This window comes from Equus asinus, chromosome 20 (genome assembly GCF_041296235.1).
Source record: "Equus asinus isolate D_3611 breed Donkey chromosome 20, EquAss-T2T_v2, whole genome shotgun sequence".
NCBI lineage: Eukaryota > Metazoa > Chordata > Mammalia > Perissodactyla > Equidae > Equus > Equus asinus.
Window position 1 is genome coordinate 45,810,182 of NC_091809.1, and position 22,029 is coordinate 45,832,210.

At 37.1% G+C, this 22,029-nt stretch overlaps 1 protein-coding gene across 6 annotated transcripts in view; it reads left to right on the plus strand.

Moving 5' to 3' along the window:
• DDX6 (DEAD-box helicase 6) overlaps window positions 1-21,515 on the plus strand; it is a 33,575-nt gene extending 12,060 nt beyond the window's left edge. For 3 of the 6 annotated variants that reach the window (XM_044752115.2, XM_070490139.1, XM_044752113.2), the window contains exons 5-14: window positions 4,123-4,252; window positions 5,439-5,585; window positions 6,717-6,811; window positions 7,912-8,034; window positions 8,485-8,613; window positions 9,724-9,840; window positions 13,896-13,959; window positions 17,328-17,429; window positions 18,198-18,380; window positions 19,617-21,515. In XM_044752115.2, coding sequence (XP_044608050.1) covers window positions 4,123-4,252; window positions 5,439-5,585; window positions 6,717-6,811; window positions 7,912-8,034; window positions 8,485-8,613; window positions 9,724-9,840; window positions 13,896-13,959; window positions 17,328-17,429; window positions 18,198-18,373 — 1,083 coding nt within the window. In that variant the 3' untranslated portion in view covers window positions 18,374-18,380; window positions 19,617-21,515. Of the gene's footprint in view, window positions 1-4,122; window positions 4,253-5,438; window positions 5,586-6,716; window positions 6,812-7,911; window positions 8,035-8,484; window positions 8,614-9,723; window positions 9,841-13,895; window positions 13,960-17,327; window positions 17,430-18,197; window positions 18,403-19,616 lie in introns of all 6 variants that reach the window. The other 3 variants (XM_070490141.1, XM_070490142.1, XM_044752114.2) reach the window with 2 other exon arrangements.
• The last annotated feature ends 514 nt before the right edge of the window (window positions 21,516-22,029 follow it).

Genomic DNA, 22,029 nt, shown 5'->3' on the forward strand with positions numbered 1-22,029 from the left:
CCCTCCCCCCACCAATGTAGCTATTGTCTTCTATAGTACTTAGTTTTACAGTTTTATCCAGGCATTTTTTTCCCAAATAGAAAAGCCTTCTTGATCAGATAGGTGTCGTCTGCGTTTGAATCTTTTTTAAGAGATGGAACTTAGTTGCAGTTTGGCCATAAGATTATTGGAAAAATGAGGCACTTGAAATCATATCCTCTCACAAGAAGATTTTACACTCACAGGCTGGAACCAGATATACTGTAGATTGCTCCTACACATCTACCTTTGGTGCAGCCATCTGTGACTCTAGTTCTAGGTTTGAATGATGTGCCCAGGAGCGTAACTGTGCTGTTCTAAAGGCATAGATAGCTTTATAGGAACACAGACTTCTTTGGAGGGCTTAAGAACCTACTGTTTTGTTCTGCTTAACATTGGGAAACCTTATATTAATTTTGAGATGAGAGGTGACAGCTCTTCCTTCCAGACCCCTGGGCACAGCTTTTGAAGATTTTTTAGATAAGAAAGTGATGAAATGCCAGTAGTTCATTATTGAGGGAAATATGGACGTTCCTTAACCATTAGCAATAAAATTTCATGTCAGGTCGAGAATCTCAAATTATTTTGAGAAATTATTTTGTCAACCAGATCTAATAAGGATTAATAGTTCATTATTTATAGTAGAAATTACAGCTTTCTTAATTCTTTTGTAAACCATTCCTCCTACTATGGATTTATTATGGCTAAAAGAATTGTTTCCTAAAGTGTCAAAAAAGTCTTTAAATGCATTTCCCCATTGGTTACTAAGGTAAAATTGGGGTGTGTTCCATAAGTTAGTTATTTTTGAAAGTACTGTCTTCCATCTCCTTTTTTCAGGTAGCAGTAGATATCTGTGACAGCCGTTGCTACCTCCTCCATGGTACCATTTTTTTCCCCCTGAAATTAAGGTTCTGAAGCCCAGCTGGCTCTGGGAACTAAGAAGCTGCTCCTCTAAAAGCAGTTAGCTGGGCAGTTTTGAGCTTTTTTAGGTAACCACGCTTTTGTAAAATGCTTCTCAATACTAGGAAATTGCAAAGTATACCATTCTGTGGTTGTAGGCAACAGAAATGAACTTCGGCTAACTTAAGCAAAAGGAAATTTATTGAAAGAATATCAGTAGTTCACACGATTAAGAAGTCTGGAGAAATACAGTTGGAATTGGCCAAGATCTGAGGCAGCTCTGAAGGGCTTAGGAAGCTATACATTGTTATAGCTTGTTATATGCACTACAACAATTTAAGTTCTTAGAAAGGAGCATTCAGCTGCTCTGGTTTCAGTCAATGTCTGCCATTTGACCAAGGAGGTTGGCTAGACTATCTATTGGCGTGACAGAGATGTAATTCCTCAGAAGAAAGTTAGGGTGCTCCTAAGAAAGGGAAATGGGTATTAGGGTAACCAAAACACAACAAATACATATTGGATCAGTCCCCAGCCCTACAGTGGAACATGGACTTGGAGACCTGAGGCGGCAGAATCAGACCTAAGGTTGTGGGATTGTTTGTTGTTTTTTTTTTTCTTTTGGTAGCTTTATCAAGATATAAATCACATGTTACACAATTCACATATTTAAAGTGTACAATTTAATGGTTTTAATATATTCACAGTTGTGCAACCATTACTTCAGTCAATTCTAGAACATTTTTGTCACCCCAGAAAGAAACTCCTTGAGCAGTCACCCTTCATTTTCCTTTAGTTCTAAGCAGCCACTAATCTGCTTTCTGTCTCTATGGATTTTTCTATTCTGGACATTTATGACTGGGTTCTTTGACTTAGCATGTTTTTAGAGTTCATTCATGGGATAGCATGTATCAGTACTTCATTCCTTTTTATTGCTGAATAATGTTGCGTTGTACGACCACAGCACATGTGGTTTATCCATTCATCATTTGGTAGGGTTGTTTCCACTGTTAGCTATTATGAGTAAGTCCACTATCAACATTCATGTGCAAATTTTTGTGTGGAGATATTTTCATTTCTCTTGGGTACATATCTGGGAGTAGAATTGCTGGTTTATATGGTAACTCTGTTTAACCTTTTGCCCGACCGTTTTCCAAAGTGGCTGTACATCCCCACTAGCAGTTTATGAGGGTTCTGATTTTTTCGTATCCTGGGCTACATGTTGTTATTTGCAGACCTAACTTCAAATCCTGGTTCTAGCATTTCTTGCTTTTGTGCCCTTGGGCAAAACAGTTAATCTCTGAGGATCCATTTTGTCAGTTGTAAAACGAAAAGTATCTAACTTGGAAGGGTATAAATGATGTATATAAGTACCTATCATAGTGCCCAGCACACAGTAAGTTTTTAAAGAATTTTTGACTTCCTTCCTCCTTTCTCTTCTCCCTGGCAGCCCCCCATGATTTCCTCTTGGATTTCAAAGCTGTCTGAGCCTGACTTGAATTCCCTTGCTTCATATTAACTAATCTTCCTAGGAAACAGTAGTCAGAGACTGTGGATGTACTGAATCCCCTGACTGCCATAATGACCACCATGTGCGGCAAAATGTATTTCACTGCATGTTAACTTACAGACTGACTTACTTTCATTAAAGCCTTATCCTTAAACAGTTTCTGTAGAGCATAAGCTGTATCAAAGAGAGCAGAGGAATAGAAGTCAATTGCTTTAATCTAAGTTGAACTCAAAATAGGAATTAGGATACCCCCAATCTAATTCTACCCTGCCTCACTTCATTCAAGAGTTTTATACGTTTAAAGGACGTGACTCAGAAAGTCATTGGGAAACCCTTGGAGACCACCTAGCCTTTTTTCTGCCATAGAACTGAGTAGTGTGCCAGTAGCCTGTTTAAAAACCGTAGAAGAGAATGAACCCATGGGAATAATGGGCTAACACTTGACTCAAAGTAGGAGGGAAGAGATTAAAACCAAAGGGTCAAAGCCAAAGTTTTCTTCTTTGACCTGCTTTACCATAATAAACAGACTGTTTAATGCTGGCTGTAGGAACAAGATAACAGTAATGTCCCTGGACCATTTTCACAGTTGTTCTGGCAGCTATGTTGGTTATCCTGACCGTGTGGAACCCACCTGACCCCTGTGATTGGGGTTCTGGATAGAATGAGTGCTGTGGTGAGAAATGGGAGTCATGATGCTTATGACTTAGATAGTTCTGCAATAACAGACTGAAAGTGCTAGAAATCATTTCTTTTGATCGTTAGCTGAGGCATAGAAAGAACTAATTATTACAGTGATTATGAATCTTCTAATTTATTTTCCTAATTTTTTGGTTTTAGAAATTTAAAATTTTTAGTTTTAGAAATAGAAATAGAAATGTTCTATTTCCTGCCTGTTTATACCTGTCCTGCTGTTTTAATTTCTCTCTGTATATGTGTAATTGTTGGGAATCCTTTGCTATTGTCTAGGAAATTTGTCCTAAGTTAATAGGAAATGTTATCTTCTGCAAAACACTCATGATGAAGTAAACTAAATATGAAAACAAGTCGTCACCCTAGGTTGATGTGACCATGGATTGAGATAACTGGAATAGAATCGAACCTCCAGTTGATCATGTTTCAGGATACAGATATTGAAGTTTATGTAATGTAATGAATAAATATCAATTAGGACCCGAGGTTAAACATTTATAGTCTATTCCTGTTTTGTGTAAGGGTAAATTGTCCAAGCTATCATTTTTCATTGTGCTCAAATTGGCCTCCTGATCTCAAAATAGCATATATAGTCTTTGTATTGTTTGTGCCATTTTGTCTCCAGTTTTTAATTGTGAAATGTCCTTTGCTTTTTTCTCTATATAATCAAGTACCATTTATGTGTCAGGCCAAGTTCCTCCTCTTTCTTTGTTGTTGATGCTCAGCTTCCTTAGACATACACACTCACATAGACCTTTTTTTTATTATATTGGGATACAATTTAATATGTAGTCTGTAAGCAGTTCTGGTAAATATTGGTTGATAATGATGGTGGTGTTGACTGGTCTTGCTCATTTACTTGATCTCTACTTATTCTCGTAAAATGCAAATGTAAGACACTTTAAAGCAATACCAAAGAGGTATATACCTTCACTATATGTTAGGGAAGAGTTGGCTTACATCCTGTTTTTATTCACAAATAATTTGCATTGTCTTGTCTCTTTTAGGAGGAGAGCATTCCCATTGCTTTATCTGGTAGGGATATTTTAGCTAGAGCAAAAAATGGAACAGGCAAGAGCGGTGCCTACCTCATTCCCTTACTTGAACGGCTAGACCTAAAGAAGGACAATATACAAGGTTAGTTGTTTGTTTAAACTAAAAATGGCAGTTTAAACTTGGAGCTATGTGGAAGACATTACCATCTTTTTTGTCAGAATTTACATAGTTTGGAATTAGTATTTACTATTTCTTTTCACACCTTTTGGCCTGGTTGTCTTTTTTTTTTTTAAGATTTTATTTTTCCTTTTTCTACCCAAAGCCCCCCAGTACATAGTTGTGTATTTTCAGTTGTGGGTCCTTCTAGTTGTGGCATGTGGGATGCTGCCTCAGCATGGCTTGATGAGCAGTGCCATGTCCACGCCCACGATCCAAACCGGCGAAGCCCTGGGCCGCTGAAGCAGAGCATGTGAACTTAAGCAGTTGGCCACGGGGCTAGCCCCTGGCCTGGTTGTCTTGTAAAAATGGTTCCTAACTTTTTAAAGAGATTGCTAGTTGTCAAAGTACTTTTACATATTACACAGTTTTGACAATGTTCCAGTGGAATTGGCAAAATAAGTATTATTGCCCTAGAGATAGGAAAGCTAAGATTGTGAGAAGTTAAATTATCTGATGTTGCTACTTACAAACTGTGGAACTGAATTGTTTCTTGTGGCTTATGTGTCTGCAAAGTTCCTTATAGAAACATGAAGTTTTTGTCTTTAAAGCCTTATGGTTTGGGGATTTTTAAGAGCTTAGGCAGTAGGGAAGAAACAAGTTTCCATAGTTGTACCCAGAGTAAGCTAACAGAGTTAAGTTTTCACCTCTAAAGCTTTTTCTTCAATTTTCAGCTTTCTTGGTCTATAAATATTTCTCCCGTCTTCCCTTTACCTGCTTTTACCTGATATAAATGGAACCTGGGCAGCAGGAGTTTCCAATTTGGGTGTTTAGCGAATCTCTTACTGAAAAACTAAGTTGATCTTTGAGCTTAATGGTTGCCAACTCAAAGAACCCTTTTAAGATTTGTAACTAAGAAGAGTACAAGATTTATATAGCAGTGTTGCTGGGGAAAGTCTAAATCTGGAACACTTATAATAGGTTCTCTCTCTCTCTTTTTTTTTTTTTAAGGAGATTTACTCATTTGACTTTTCAGAATCAGGCCTATTGTGATTCAAATTTTAATATGGCTGAGTATCTAGATTGCAAGGAGCAGTATTTGTGTAGCTTCTTAAACTCTTAAAATAAGTGTCCTTTTTTTCTCTTTTCTCTGTTGCTTGATGTTTTCCAGCAATGGTGATTGTTCCTACTAGAGAACTTGCTCTACAGGTCAGTCAAATTTGCATCCAGGTCAGCAAACACATGGGAGGGGCCAAAGTGATGGCAACCACAGGAGGAACCAATTTACGGGATGACATAATGAGGCTTGATGACACAGGTAGGAAATGATTGCTGTAAGGTGGTCTGCTTCTCTGAGTGCAATTCCACACACAGCTGTTTCCTTTCAGTAATATATTAAAAATTATTTTTAAGAATTAATAAGGAACAGAAACATTGCAGTCGAAAAATGAATAAAGGAGATGACCATTTCAGTTGAGAAAAAAGACAAATTGATAGTAATTAAAAGGATATTCTACCTTACTGGGTTTTTTTTTTAATGTGAGTAAAAATAGCAAATTGATATTGTGCCTATCTGATTGGCAAAGCTAAAAAATATTAGTAAGCAATAATGTGAGTTTGTGGAGAAAGAAATAGACTGTCTTGCAACATGGTAGTGTAAATTGATACAGTCTCTATGGTGGGTAATTTGGCATTATATTTCAAAATTATAAATGTATATTTTCAAGAATCTTTCCTGAAGAAATAATAGGGCAAATGCAAGGTTGTTTACTACAGTGTGGTTTGTAGTATTGAAAAATTGAAACAACCCAAATGTCAGAGGAGATTGGCTAAATACATTGGGGTATAGTCTGATGTACCTGCACACAGCTATTAAAGAGTGAAGCTGATCTGTGTTCATTTGCTTGAAGAATTCTCCATGATACGTTATTGAGTGAAAAAAGATAAAACAGCAAGAATGAGATCCTTATATATAAAATTATGCATAGAATTTTAGTCAGAATTTTATATATGATTGCCATTCAGTTTATTTAATTACTATATTCTTTATACTGCACAGTTATTTAAAATGATTATCTCATTTGATCCTTTTAACAGTCTTCTAAAGACTGTTGCTCTAGATTAGAGGCAAACTACTGTATCAGAAGCCTGGTATACCTTTTATTATTCATTGGAGATTGTCTTAAGATAAAAGTATGCCCCTTATTTGGAGTGGGTGATTTGGGAAGCTGTGGCCCACTCTGGGTAGAGGTGAAACAAACAAGTATTCTCTCGCCAACCTAAGATGAAATGGAAATCCATATCCTAAAACACATTCTTGCCTCTCTGTGTAGTATTCCTTCCTCTACAACGTTTCTAATAGTATATATATGATGATATGATAAAACTGTACTATATCCTTGTTGCCCAAGCTAAAATTAATGAGAATATGTTTTCTAATCTTATGTAGTGCACGTGGTGATAGCTACCCCTGGGAGAATCCTGGATCTTATCAAGAAAGGAGTAGCAAAAGTTGATCATGTCCAGATGATAGTATTGGATGAGGTAATGTCTCTTCATTGGAAAGAAACTATTCTGTGCTTTGTTTATAACTGCCAGTGAATGAAGCAAAAGCTCTTTTGTGCTTATTACCTTCTAATAAATGCATGACTCTTGTCAGTTCGAAATAATTTGCTTATAAAACATGTTTTGTCCTTTAAAGGCAGTAGATGATAGGCATTTATAGAAGTAGTTCAGCCTTATGTCTTGTACTTAGGGATGCTGGTAGTTTAGGTTTTATTTTTCTTTTTCAAGAAGAGGAGTTGTTTTATTCTAAGTCTTTCCATTCAGTGATATGTCTTAAAAAGCATGTGATGTCCCTAACCTCTGATTTAGCATATATGACTTTGTATCGTTTGGTTTTTCGTTCTGTTATGTATGTTATCTCACCAGGTTATAAGTGCTTTTTAAGAACTTACTCGTCTCTGTATCCTTGAGATCTAGCAGTGTTTTATGCACTTTATACTTTTTAAACGCTTTACACACTTTCATATTTGGTCTGTGTTTTAGATAACTGGATCAGGTCGATCATGGTCTAATTCAGATCAGGTTTTTATCTTTGAGTAATGAAAGGCAACATTTATTAGTCACTATGTGCTAGCACTATGTGCTTTACGTATTCTTTCATTTAATTTTTACAACAACCCTATAAGGTAGGTATCCTGTAAAGTGCTTACTACAGTAAGTAGACATCCTGATTTTAAAATTGTGGAAACTGAAGTATTCAGTGGCTAAGTAACTTCCCAACATAGCTAATAAATGAAGGAGACAAGCTTTGAACCCAGGTAATTTGACTGTGCGGTCTGTACCTCTAAGCACTATACCATACTGCCTCTAATGCAAATCACATTAAAATTCTCTTATGGGAAGAAGGATTATATCTGTCTAGGATTTTTTTTCCCCTAAAAGATGGATATTATAGACATTTCCCCTTCTGAGTCGCTGGGCATGTGTCATGGTGCCATTGGACTATGCGTTGTTGTAGAGAACTTACTGTCTACAACCAGGAGCATTTCATGAATGCTCTTATTGGATGATGCCTTATTAATCAGAGACCTTAGACATTACTTCATTGTTTTTAAAATTGTCTTCTCTTTGTACTGCAGGCAGATAAGTTGCTGTCACAGGATTTTGTGCAGATAATGGAGGATATTATTCTCACGCTACCTAAAAACAGACAGATTTTATTATATTCTGCTACTTTCCCTCTTAGTGTACAGAAGTTCATGGTGAGTAAAATCTGTACTTGGAAGCGGTGCTGTCCTGTCGCCCTTGAGCATACCTTTATCCATAACTACGTCTTATTTCCAGTCTGTACTTTATGCTGATTATTTCAGGTTTTTGGCTTTTTTTAAAGAATGCAGTAGTAATTTGATGAATTCTTCGTTGCTCACTTAGCTTTTGGTGTCAGGCTGACATAGCCATTGATGCTAGGTAAATCTATTATAAAATAATCATATATACAAAGTACAAAATAGTAATTTAGCTATATAGCTAAATGTTAGATATCTCCCGTTTTATGTTAATTTATTTCTTCTGTGACAGATTATGTATACTTGTTTTTGAAGCGAACTGTATCCCTTAAAGCAAGAGTTTATCAGACAAATATATAGGATATATTTTGAGTTTAAGAGCCACCCTCTGCTTTCGTTTAAGTGTAAGACTCTTCTTTTTTTCAGAATTCCCATTTGCAGAAACCTTATGAGATTAACCTGATGGAGGAACTAACTTTGAAGGGAGTAACCCAGTACTACGCATATGTAACTGAGCGCCAAAAAGTACACTGCCTCAACACACTTTTCTCCAGGGTAAGTAACAGGCTTCAGCTGCTGAATACTGTCCATTACTTAACCCCAATGAAGCAGATAATTCTATCAGTTTTCCCACCATTTTTTGATGAAAAAAAAAAACTTCTTAGCTTTCCCTTTTTAAAAGGCAGTTTCAGTTGTTGATCTGAAGTTGATACTGTATGATTGACAAATCACATGCACTTTTGATTCTAAAATAATTTGACTTTAATTGTAGTCAGTCTTCATTATTCACAGTAATTACGGTCAATCCTCATTCTTTGCAAATTCACCTACTCACCACAATTTCTTTTTAGCCCCCAAATCAGTTCTTGCATGCTTTTGAAGTCCTTTGCAGATGTGTAGTATGGTGAAAAAATTTGAGTCGTCACGCATATTCCCAGCTGAGGATGAACAAGGCAACACTGCCGCCTTGTTTCAGTTCTCATCCTATAAACGAATATCCTTTTCCCAGTGTATTTAATGCCACATTTTTTGCATTTTTGTGCTTTTTTTTGTTGTTGATTTCACTATTTAAAATGCCTGTACATAGTGCTGAAATGCTATCCAGTGCTCCTAAGCACAGGAAGACTGATATGCCTTAGGAAGAAAGTAGGTATTGGGCAAACTTTGTACAGGCCTGAGTTATAGTGCTGTTGGCCGTGAATAAATAAGGTGTCTTTAACCAGTAACACACATAAAACAAGGTTATCTGTTGATCCATTGATGGGAAACTTAGGACCACAGGATCATAGGAACCTAACCATGTATTTCCCCTAGGAGCAGTGCTTCTGTATTCACTAATTCAGTTTTTGGAGCAAGTTTATAGAAAACAACTACCACAAATAATGAGAACTGACTGTATTTTATTCCTGGGGGGGGGGGTGGTGTGTGTGTCCCTTATTAAATACATACTCTTCTACAGTAAAATGTATAAATTATTGTCTGTGACTATTAAGTAAATGAATAGTGTTTACAATTTTTACTGTTTTGCATCTCTCTTGTATCATGAGGTTCTGAGTCTTAGACCATGTTTTTAACATTTGTTTGCCAGTCCGTATTTTTAAGATTTCGCAAAGTAAACGAAGTTTTTGTTTTTCTCATGGTTTTTTTTTTTTCTCCTGTGCTCAGCTTCAGATAAACCAGTCAATCATTTTCTGTAACTCCTCTCAGCGAGTTGAATTGCTAGCCAAGAAGATTTCTCAACTGGGTTATTCTTGCTTCTATATCCATGCTAAAATGAGGCAGGTGAGTGTAAAACTAGAACCTGCACAGATTTCTTTTACATCTTTTTCTAAATATTTCTTGGATTTTGTTTTGTTCTAATGCTCCTCTAAATGCCCTGAGTTTAAGAAGAAATTATTCCTTAGTAGGTGAAGGACCCTTCATTTTAACCTCTTGGGGTTTCAGTTTTCTAACTATAGAATGGTAATAATACAAATTCTTACCTCATGGGGTTGTTAGGAAGATTGAGATAATATATGATAAGTGCTTTGTAAACTGTCAAGCATGGTACACATGTGAGATTTTATTCCCTTCTCCAGGTAATCTCTAGATTTGCACTATTTAATACACTAACCACTAGGAACATGTGACAATTTAAATGAATTAAAGTTAAATAAAATTTAAAATTTACTTCCTCAGTCTCACCACATTTCAAGTGCCACGTTACATGTGACTAACAGCTACAGTTTTGGAAAGTACAGATATAGAACATTTCCATCATTGCAGAAGGTTCTGTAGGACAACACTGCTCTAGATTTTTAATTCATGTACCTCTTCAGCCCATATATTTTTGCTCTACTGTTCGGCTTAAGAAAAGGGTGCAATCTTTAAGTTTCAGAACTTGGTGTTTTTGGGGGTTTTTTTTTCTTTTTGGAAGAAAATCTCTTCCCTTTTTTTCCCTAAAGATTGGCACCTGAGCTAACAACTGCTGCCAATCTTCTTTTTTTCTGCTTTTTCTCCTCAAATCCTCCTGTACATAGTTGTATATTTTTAGTTGTGGGTCCTTCTAATTGTGGCATGTGGGATGCCGCCTCAGCATGGCTTGATGAATAGTGCCATGTCCGTGGCCAGGATCTGAACTGGTGAAACCCTGGGCTGCTGAAGTGGAGCACACAAACTTAACCACTCGGCCACGGGGCCGGCCCCCAGAACTTGATTTAACAGAAAATTCAAAACTATAACAAGACAGCATTTTTTTGTGTGAGCTAACTATAACATTGGGAAATTTCTTGAAAGGAAGTTTGTTTCTGTAGACCAGCAGATGAAGAACATATTATATTAACCAACTCACGTTTGTCTTTCAAAGCAGCTTAGTGTCATAGATGGGATACAGTTGCATACCTCGTTTTATTGCTCTTCACATTATTGTGCTTTGTAGATTGTGCATTTTTTACAAATTGAGGGTTTGTGGTAACCCTGTGTAGAGCAAGTCTATTGATGCCATTTTTCCAAAAGCATTTGCTCACTTTGTATCTCCGTGTCACATTTTGGTAATTCTCCCAGTGTTTCACACTTCTTCATTATATTTGCTATGGTGATCTATGACCAGTGGTCTTTGCTGTTACTGTTATCATTGCTTAAGGGTGCCCTGGACTGTGCCATGTAAGCCAGCAGACTTAATAGATGTGGTGTTGTGACTGCTCCACCTACCGGCCATTGCTCCGTCTCTCTCCCTCTCCGTGGTCCTTCCTGTTCCTTGAGACACAACAATATTGAAATTAGGCCAATTAATAACCCTACATTGGCCTCTTTTAAGTCTTCAGGTGAAAGGAAGAGTTGCACGTCTTTCACTTTAAATCGAAAGCTAGAAATGATTAAGCTTAGGAAGGAAGGCATGTCGAAAGCTGAGATAGGAAAGGCTAGGCCTCTTGTGCCAAACAGTTGGACAAGTTGTGAATGCAAATGATAAGTTATTGAAAGAAATTAAAAGTGCTATTCCAGTGAATACATGAGTGATAAAGCAAAACAGCCTTAATCCTGATACAGAGAAAGTTTTAGTGGTCTGGGTCAGACCAGCCTCAACATTCACTTAAGCCAAATCTTAAGCCAGAGCAAGGCCCTAATTCTTCAATTCTGTGAAGGCTAAGTTGAGGAAGCTGTAGAAGAATTTGAAGCTAGCTGAGGTTGGTTCATGAGGTTTAAGGAAAGAAGCCATCTCCATAACATAGAAGTGCAAGATGAAGCAGCAAGTGCTGTCGTGGAAGCTGCAGCAAGTTATCCAGAAGATCCACCTAAGATGATTAATGAAGGTGGCGACACTAAATGACATATTTTCACTGTAGACGAAGGAGCCTTATATTGGTAGGAGATGCCATCTAGGAGTTTCATAGCTACAGAGAAGTCAATGCCTGCCTTCAAAGCTTCAGAGGATAGGCTCACTCTTGTTAGAAGCTAATGCAGCTGGTGACTTTAAGTGGAAGCCAGTGCTTATTTACCATTCCAAAACTCCTAGGGTTCTTAAGAATTACGCTAAATCTACTCTGCCTGTGCTCTATAAATGGAACAACGAAGCCTGGATGACAGTACATCTGTTTACAACATGTTTTAATGAATATTTTAAGCCCACTGTTGAGACCTACTGCTCAGAAAAAAGATTCCTTTCAAAATATCACTGCTCATTGACAGTGTACCTGTTCACTCAAGAGCTCTGATGGAGATAGATGTACAATGAGATTAATGTTATTTTCCTGCCTGCTAACACAGCATCCATTCTGCAGCCCATGAACCAAAAAGTGTTTAGACTTTCAAGTCTTAAAAAATAGTTTTCCTAAAGCTATGGATAGTGCCCTAGATAGTGATTCCTCTGATGGATCTGGGCAAAATATATTGAACACCTTCTGGAAAGGATTCGCCATTGTAGATGTTATTAAGAATATTCGTGATTTATGGAAAGGGGTCAGAATACCTACATTAACAGAAGTTTGGAAGTAGTTGATTCCAGTCTTCATGGATGACTTTGAAGGGTTCAAAACTTCAGTGGCGAACATAACTGCAGATGTGGAAACAGTTGCAAGAGACCTAGAATTAGAAGTGGAGCCTAAAGATGTGACTGAATTGCTGCAACCTCCTGATAAAACTTTAATGGATGAGGAATTGCTTCTTGTGGAAGAGCAGAGAACGTCATTTCTTGAGTTGGAAACTACTGGTGAAGATGCTGTGAAGATGTTGAAATGACACTGAAGGATTTAGAATATTACATAAACTTAGCTGATAAAGCGGAAGCAGAGTTAGAGAAGATTGACTCAATTTTGAAAAAAGTTCTGTGGGTAAAACACTGTATCAAACAGCATCACCTGCTACAGAGAAATCATTTGTGAAAGGAAGAGCCAATCAGTGCAGCACACTTCATTGTTGTCTTATTTTAAGAAATTGCCACAACTACCCCATCCTTCAGCAGTTAGCACACTGAGCAGTCAGCAGCCATCAGCATCATCAACAAGACCTTCCCCCAGCTGAAAGATTATGAGTTGCTGAAGGCTCAGCTGGTGGTTAGCATTTTTTAGCAATGAATTATTTTGTAATTAAGGTGTGTACATTGTTTTTTTTTAGACATAATGCTATTGCACACTTAATAGGCTACAGTGTAGTGTAAACATACTTTTTATATGCACTGGGAGACCAAAGAAGTCATGTGACTCACTTTATTGTGATACTTCCTCTGTTTGCACTGGTCTGAAACTGAACCTGCTATCTTCGATGTATGCCTGTACCATCACGTAGGAACTCAGTATTAGAAATCTCATAGGAAATGAATGTACTAAGCTAAAGAGAATATTTCAGAATGAAAAAACGTTACAGTGAAAAGAGAGACGAGTTTGCCAGATGCTAGATTGATCACTTTTACTCTAGTCATGGTGGATGTGTTTTCATTTTTGTTTTTTAATTGGAAAGCCGTTTTTTTAGTTATATAATAACTAAAAAGGTAAATAAATAGATGTTTTTGGTCAAGTGAAACTTTTGGCATCTTCTGTTTGAAACATTTTAAAAGTAGATATGCAGAAATGTGGTGAAAATTGTCACTTTAAATCCACTCCAACAAAAAAGGCAAAAGATAAATACCTTTAAGAATTAAGTGCTACATAGAGATATGCGTAGATGTGTATTAGTTGCTTATTAATTCCCATGGGAAACTACGGTTAATTTTTTTTACTTTTTAATTTATGCATATTGAATTGGCTCATCTCATTTGTGTGAACAAATTTGGGGTATAAAGAACTGTTCGGATAGGAGAGATTATGGAAAATTTGGGGCTGTATGAATAACTTTTAATCAAATCAAATGCATCACTTTGTTCCTAGGAACATCGAAATCGTGTGTTTCATGATTTCCGAAATGGCTTATGCCGCAATCTTGTTTGCACTGGTAAGTATTTTTTCTTTCCTTTACTCATTGTTTTTCTCCTCAGTTCTACTCTACTTTCTCTGTCCATATCATACAGCAGAGCCAGTGACATAGTCCAGCTACCTTACTACCACTTAGAATTTCGAAGTTGAGAATGAGATTAGTTAACTGCTAAAATTCGGTTCCATATCTGAATCTGCAGAAGACTTGTTCTCGTATTTATGCTTCATCTCTACCTTTTAAACCAGTTTTGGGATTTGTATGTTTTCTGAATAGTTTTAGCAGACGAGTGACTTATATATAGCATAGGAAAAATGAATTATGTTAAAAAACTGTTCTGGAAATTGTTTATTGTGGCCTTTTAATTTTTTTGCCAGAAGCAGACTAGCTTGTATTTTGGTGTGTATTTCAGTACATGAAGAAAAGCAAACTGGGGAGGCAGGTGGACAGTCCGTTCAGAGCACATGGATTCAGTATCCTTCCATCTCTACACTGAGAATATAATCTTAGTAATTGTATGAGATTAATAATCTAAACTAGGGGCTCGCCCCATGGCCGAGTGGTTAAGTTCAGGCACTCTGCTTCGGCAGCCCAGGGTTTCGCCAGTTTGGATCTTGGATGCGGACATGGCAGTGCTCATCAGGCCATGTTGAGGCGGCATCCCACATGCTACAAGTAGAACCCACAACTAAAATATACAACTATGTACTGGAGGGATTTTGGGAGAAAGTGCAAAAAAAAATGTCTAAACTAGACTTCTGGGTAGAGAGAAGAACCTGGAAATTTTGTTTTTTTAAGTATTGAGGTACACACACACACACACACACATAGTGATCATAAGTATGTTATTGGATAAATTTTTGCATGTGTATACATCCATATAACCACCCAGCTCAAGATTGAAAATAATTCAAAATTGTGTTTTTTAAAACACTGCTCTAGAAATAAACTCAGTTTTTTCTAGCAGAGTATTAAATTGGCTAATTGACAAGAATCAAAAAAAGGGGCTGTCAGATATTTTACGTGCTTCCAGTTTATCTTGTTTCTCTGCCTTAACATCTGAAAGGACAGTTAATACAGCTGTGAATTAATACATTTATGTTTACTTTATCTTGACCTTTATATTGAAGTACTCAAAATGTAAAATACCTGATTTAGTGGGGAGACTATTAGACTCCTGGAATTTTAAGATTAGAGTCCAAGTCCTACTCTTTTTTACCTCTAATCGTATGACCCTGGGCAAGTCATATTTTTCTTTTATGCTACTTTTTTAATCTGTAAAATGGGGATGCCTTAAACTGAATTCTGAACGACTATCTCTTGTAGTTTATTCGTTCAAAAAATACATTTGTATTCAACGAATATTTATTTACTCTTTGCCAGGTGCTATGAGACTATATTTACTCCCCAATTTTATGCTGTGTGTATTTTACCACAATTAAAAATTTTTAAAATATATACACACACTCCTTGCACTTGGGGACCCTATAAACCAGAAGGGCAAATAGTTCATCAGTGAAATGCTTAGAATTGTTAAGCAAATTCAGAATGTATAGGCAAACAGAAGGTGACATTTGCCATTAAGCATTTCCCTATTTGAGTAGGAAAATTTTTTTTTCAAGAAAAAGTTCTTCCTACTTACAGTACTTACACATAGATATGAATTACTCTTGTAGTTAATTGGTTTTATTCTTAATCACTGCTTGCCTGATTGCCCTTAGATATGTTTTTGAAGTGCTTTCTCCTTTGATTTTTCAGAACAATATGTGTTTAATGACATATGTATAAAATGTGTAAATAAATTCTTGTAATATACCACTCCTTTCTTCAAGGAATTGTGGTTTAATCAGATAAAAAGATAACATTAAATCTAAGGCAGGACCTGTAAACTTTTTCTTTAAAGTGCCAGATAGTAAATATTTTGGACTTTGCACACCATATGGTCTCTGTTAGAAGTTACTCAGCTCAACCATTCCAGCTTGAAAGCATCCTTAGACAATACATAAACAAATGAGCATGGCCATGTGGCAGTAAAACTATTTACAGTAACAGGCATTCAGCAGGATCTACAAGGGAGTGAAGGTAATTTGCAAATGTGAGGTATGTATAGTGAGTAATTTTAAATTTTTGTAGGAGAAGGAAGTAACTAGCTGAGGTGATCTGAGAAGAGATGGAATTTTAACTGGCTTTGTGAACTAGATAGGTTTTAGACTTGCAGAAGAAGGAATTTTAGGTTAGGGAACTGGTATAAAAAGTGATCCAAAGGGGTCAGCCCTGTGGCAAAGTGGTTGATGTTCATCCCACTCCAGTGGCCCAGGTTTGTGGGTTCGGATCCCAGGCACAGGCCTGCTCTGCTAGTCAGCTGTGTTGTGGTGGTAACCCACATATAAAGTGGAGGAAGATTGGCACAGATGTCAGCTCAGGGCTCATCTTTCTCAAGCAAAAGAAGGGGAAAATTGGCAACAGATACTAGCTCAGGGCTAATCTTCCTCAGCCAAAAAAATAAGAAAAGAAAAAGTGATCCAGAGACAGCTAAGAGGATATGTTTAAGGAAGGATCAGTGGATGAGTTTAGGGGAGAGGAAGGTTTGAGGAGATGTATTAGAGAAGTATGTTAGGACCAAAGTATAGAGTGGAGGACCTTGAATGTCAGTTTTACATTTTATCTGCAGGGAATTTAAAATAATGAGTTAGAAACTCAAAGCAGTATTTTAGAAATACTAGTCTGACCATGGCCATCATGGATTATTTTGGAGTATGGAGCTGATAGAAGCAGGGAAACCTAGTTATTAGCCTATTTTATTTGTTTCTGCTTGTAGTTTTCAGAACCTAAATTAGCATAGTAATTGTGGGACTCAGAGAAGAAGGAATGGCCTTGCGTTAATGATTAGCTTCTCTCAGACCTGTTGGAAATCATTTAGCGGAATGGGGTGAATGAATTTTAAACAAAGCATGAATTACTGCTAGTGGATTACCTCTTTTTGAAGTATTCTAGATTATAACAAACTTTTAAAAAATAATTTACTGTTTGAATCTTGGATTAAATACTAAAAAATAAACTAAAGAAAACTACTGGTTGCTTCTGAGACTCATTTATGAGTTTGTAAGAGACCAGCCATCCTGGTTCTTTTACTATATATGCACAATTACCTTAGTAGATCATTTTTTTAGAACTTTCTTAGAGGACTGGGAAAAGGTAACTTATGAGCAGAAAGTGTTTATAATAATGTGTATGCAAGGTAATGCCAATAACATGCAAATGTATTTGAATTACTGAATAAAGTGAATAAACTTAGATTACACTAAAAATATATGTTAAAGAGTATAGTGGCACCAAGAAGCATGTTTAAACTGAAAGATATAATGAAGATTTTTTTTCCCTCCCCCAAGATTTGTTTACCCGAGGTATTGATATACAAGCTGTGAATGTGGTAATAAACTTTGACTTCCCAAAGCTGGCAGAGACCTATCTCCATCGTATTGGAAGATCAGGTGAGGAAAAAGAAAGATGTTCTTCATGGAAGTTTTCTGAGAAGTTTAATCACTAAATTTTGTTCCTTTGTGAAATAGAGTATGGTAGCAATGGGAACAGTGAATTAAATCTAATTTAGTTGTTTGATATTTAAGACTAATTTTCAATTCTTTGAGAACATTTATTAAGAAAAGTTAGGGCCGGCCCTGTAGCTAAGTAGTCAAGTTCTTGTGCCCTGCTTCAGCCCAGGGTTTCGCCAGTTTGGATCCTGGGTACGGACCTAGCACCGGTCAGCAAGCCTCGCTGAGGTGGTGCCTCGTGTAGCAGAATCAGCAGGACCTACAACTAGAATATACAACTATGTACTGGGGGACTTTGGGGAGAAGGAGGAGAAAGAAAAGAGATTGGCAACAGATGTTAGCTCAGGGCCAATCTAAAGAAAAAAAAAAACAGTTCAAGTAACTTTACTATATGCTTGATTTGAGATAAAATTCACAAATGAGAACCTCATTTTTCTCATTAGGTGGTGCAGTCTGTAACTACCATTTAGTGTGTTTATTTTGGCAACTTTTGACACAAATGAGTATTCATTTTGTCATTGGAAAAAGTAAAATAGGGTACTATTTTGGGTTGTGAAACATGAAGGTGTAGAGTTATGTGTGTGTAGGGAGACCATATGGCACTGGACAAAAACGTTAATCCTGTATGATTTTGCCACTTACATGCTCACACATTCACATTGATTCTTATGTTTAACTCTTTAAAATTAATTAAATGTTTTTTGTTAGGTCGCTTTGGTCATCTTGGCTTAGCCATCAACTTGATCACATATGATGATCGCTTCAACCTGAAAAGTATTGAGGAGCAGCTGGGAACAGAAATTAAACCTATCCCAAGTAACATTGACAAGAGCCTGTATGTGGCAGAATACCACAGTGAGCCTGTAGAAGATGAGAAACCTTAACAAGCATGTGCGTACTGGACAGTAGCTGAGTGAGTGTAATGTTTAAAGAAAGGAAAGAAATTAAGATCCTCCTTCGTAGGGGAAGTTTGATGGCCCACCATGTACAATCGTGTTTCTTAACAGGGATGCATTCTGAGAAATATGTCGTTGGGTGATTTCATCGTTGTGGGAATATCATAGAGTGTGCTTCCACAGACATAGGTGGTACAGTCTACTGTGCACCTAGGCTGTATGATACTAATGTTATGGGACCACCGTCATATATGTGATCCATTGTTGACCAAACCATCATTATGCAGCCCTTGATTGTATGATAGAAACATAGGTAGAACACCTCTTAGCATAAACGATGGTAAATGGGAAGTATCTCTTGGGTGAAGTTGTGGTCTCATTGGAAAGTCCATGAATGCAGTCTTCCTAAGTAATGTGCTAGGTAAGCAGTGCTTAAGACAAATTCAGACTTCCAAAATACTGAAAGCAAAAAAGAATCTTCTTCAGCAATTCTGAATATGGAAATATTCTCTACTCCTGTATCACTCAGTCATCTCTGTTAGCATTCACTCTTAATTTCTAATGGGTACCTTAATAAGTCTGGTTTAATTACCTATAATAGCTTATAGCCAAATCTGTAATCAGGTTATGAGGATAGTTGTCTTTTTAAATGCCCACTGTGGTTTCCTGACCACCCTCTCATTTCATCTTTTGGTGACTCTTAGGCTCTGGTAGAAATGCTCAAAACAAGGCTCAACATAAAGGAATGTAGGCTATTTTGGAGTTTTTTCTAAGGAAGATCTGATATAATTTGAGAGATGACGATTTCCAAATTAGCAATGAACATTTTACCTGTTTTTTTCTAATTTTTCAAATTACTCTTTTCACTTTTTTTTTTTTTTTTTTTCCCTAATTTAAATGTCAAAACACAAAACCCTGAGACAAACGTAAAACTAGCCAGTGTTTGGTAGTATGTTGGCAGGCTCTTGAGTTCATGTAAGGGGGAAAAAAATTTTTTTTCTTGGTTTAATTGTTATGGATGACTGCTGCCAGTTAGCGGAACTTCCAGGCTCTCTCTTTTCCTGGGGTGCCTAACAGAAAGTCCTTAATCCTTAGTGGATTCTACCGTAGGCAGAGACTCAGCAAAAGCTATTACAGAGAGCGTGTGGGATGGGGATTGTGAAAACCTATGTACACTAGTTCATATTGCTTTCAGAAATGTTAATTTTAGGTTTCTTCCTTCTTTCTTTAGGCTTTGACAAACTGCAGAAGGCTCGTTCGGATCTGTGACACATCGTTTTGGGGGGATGCTCTTCTCTTTGTGGGTTTTTCATCTTCTTTTATTTTGGAACTATGAAGACTTAAAAAAGCTCAGACATTTTTTTCTTTTTTTAACTGGTGAAGAGAAAAAATCTGAAAAGAAGGAATTTACCTTTTTTGTTCCACTTGTTTGCACTGTGTGCTGACTGAACATTAGTTGCACTAACTGCTGGTTTTTAAAAAATGTTATCTGGGGAAAGGGGACAAGGAAGGAAGAGAAAGAGAAGGGGAGAAACCCTAAAAAGAGAAGAATCCTGATGAACACAAGCTTGTCTACGATTTCAGAATTCTCCAACAGCTGACTCTTGAGTGCATTTCAACTTCTCCCTGATTATTCATCCGTTTTTTAAGCCTGAAGAGCTTATTACTTATTTGTGCGAAGTGCCTTATGCTATGAGACCATTCAGAATATCATCTTTTAGACACAGCCCATGGAATCAACCATAGTAATTCTTTGTTTCCCTTTTTTTTTCTTTTTCCTTCTTTTTAAAATTTTTGTCTTCTCATTTCAGTTTCAAGTTGAAGTCTCTCTCTTCCCTTTCTACTCGATACTCAAGCCCAGGGCTGGAAGATGAACCATATTAGTGATGTTCAACACCGTTTTCTTTTTCTTTATGTGGAGGAGTTGATATGCCACTGCAGTTCATCCGCACTGTAAATACATGTATTTAAAAAAAAGAATCCGAAGTAAAAATTTCTTCTGGGCTGAGTAGGTAAAACATCATCGCTCCCAAAGGAAAGAGCAGTCTCTCATTGCAGGAGCCATATGACAAGCCTTTGTGCTCTATAGCAGAACACTAAAGACTGGTTTACATACGTCTCCATTAGCAGTTACGGCACTTGATGTGTAGACATGTCAGAGCCTTGACCCTCTTTCCTCTGTGGCAAAGCGTGTCCCATAGAAAATTGGGTGTGTATACTTGTATAAACTTTGTAAATAAGTTTTTTTCTGGGTTCATATATATATATATATACATATATATATATTTTTTTTTTGGATGAAGGTTGCTGGGATTAAGGGGATTAGAGTGATTATGGGAGAAGCTAAAGATGAGAGGGGCTCAGTTTTCCGCAACACTAAATTCTAAAAAGTACTTTGGCCTCTTACTGTAGAGAGCAGACCTCTATGGGGACCCTAAGTTGGAAAAGGGACCCAGAAGTCTGGGATTCACTGTTTGCTGCCACAGTGTCTCATCTGGTACCTTTGGAGGCAACCTGCCAGAGAGCAAGGAAACTTCAAAAAGCTGTAATTCAAGATGTTTTTGAGATGCGCTCTCTGATTTTGCTTCTTCCCCCTTTTTAAAAGTTTGAGGAACTTTTCAAGCTCAACAGAAGGGGGCAAAGATTAATCTGCCTTGCAGTGTGGGAATTCGAGTGAGTGGCAGCATTGAGCAGTGTATGTACAAAGCATGAATTTGCATTTCAGAATATTAGCCAGTACCAGCTTTGGTAACATTAGCAGTTCCGGGGCTTACTCTCTGTTGATCACCTCCTGTACTGTGTAAGTGTATTGCCCTCTGCCCACCTTGATACATAAACTTGCAGGAATGGGCAACCCCTGAGAGCTGTTAACTTTCATGCTACAGAAAGCTGCTTGCCATCCTCTTGCTTTGTGACAAGAATTATCTGTCATTTTGCATTGTAAATTGCTGGCAAATGCTTTACAGTCAATAGTGTTGCTTTAAATTGTGCCCCTCCCAACATGCTTGATGTTTGGCCTGATCTCCAGGCAAAAGGAGTGAGATGAATCAAAACCAGTGAACTTTTTTTTTAAAATATTTTTAATTCCCTTTAACCCAGTGTACTAGGTCAATCAGGAGGCATCTAAGGTAAAAAAAAAGAAATAAGCCAAAAAAATTTTAAGAAATTTGGTTTCCATATTCCATTGTTTTTCAAAACCCTAAAATATTACAAGATAAGTCCTGCATATGCTTTCATGCTGAACTCATCTGGATAAAGAAATCACTTATTCAAAGTCATTTTTTGACTCTGCCTAGTTCTAAGCAGAACTGTTTGGGACTCACCCAGAATTCCTTGAGCGTCAAAATCCTGCAGATGCCTCCTGATCAGACATAGCCCTAACTCCTTAAAAACTGTAGCAAGAGCTGCACAGTACTAACCCAAGAAAGAAAAAGCTCATTTATTTGGTATCCAGGCCATATGTGTTCTATCCAGCCAATGTTGGTTACTAAATACAAGCCCTAATTAAGGAAATAACTTCCAGGGAGGGGTGGGGGGAGGGAATTTAAAAGGTATCAACTTTTGACCAAAAAATATTGCCCTTGTACTGATGCAGCTCTCTCTTTCTCCCCCACCTCTGGCGAGATAAGAGGGATCATTCATTA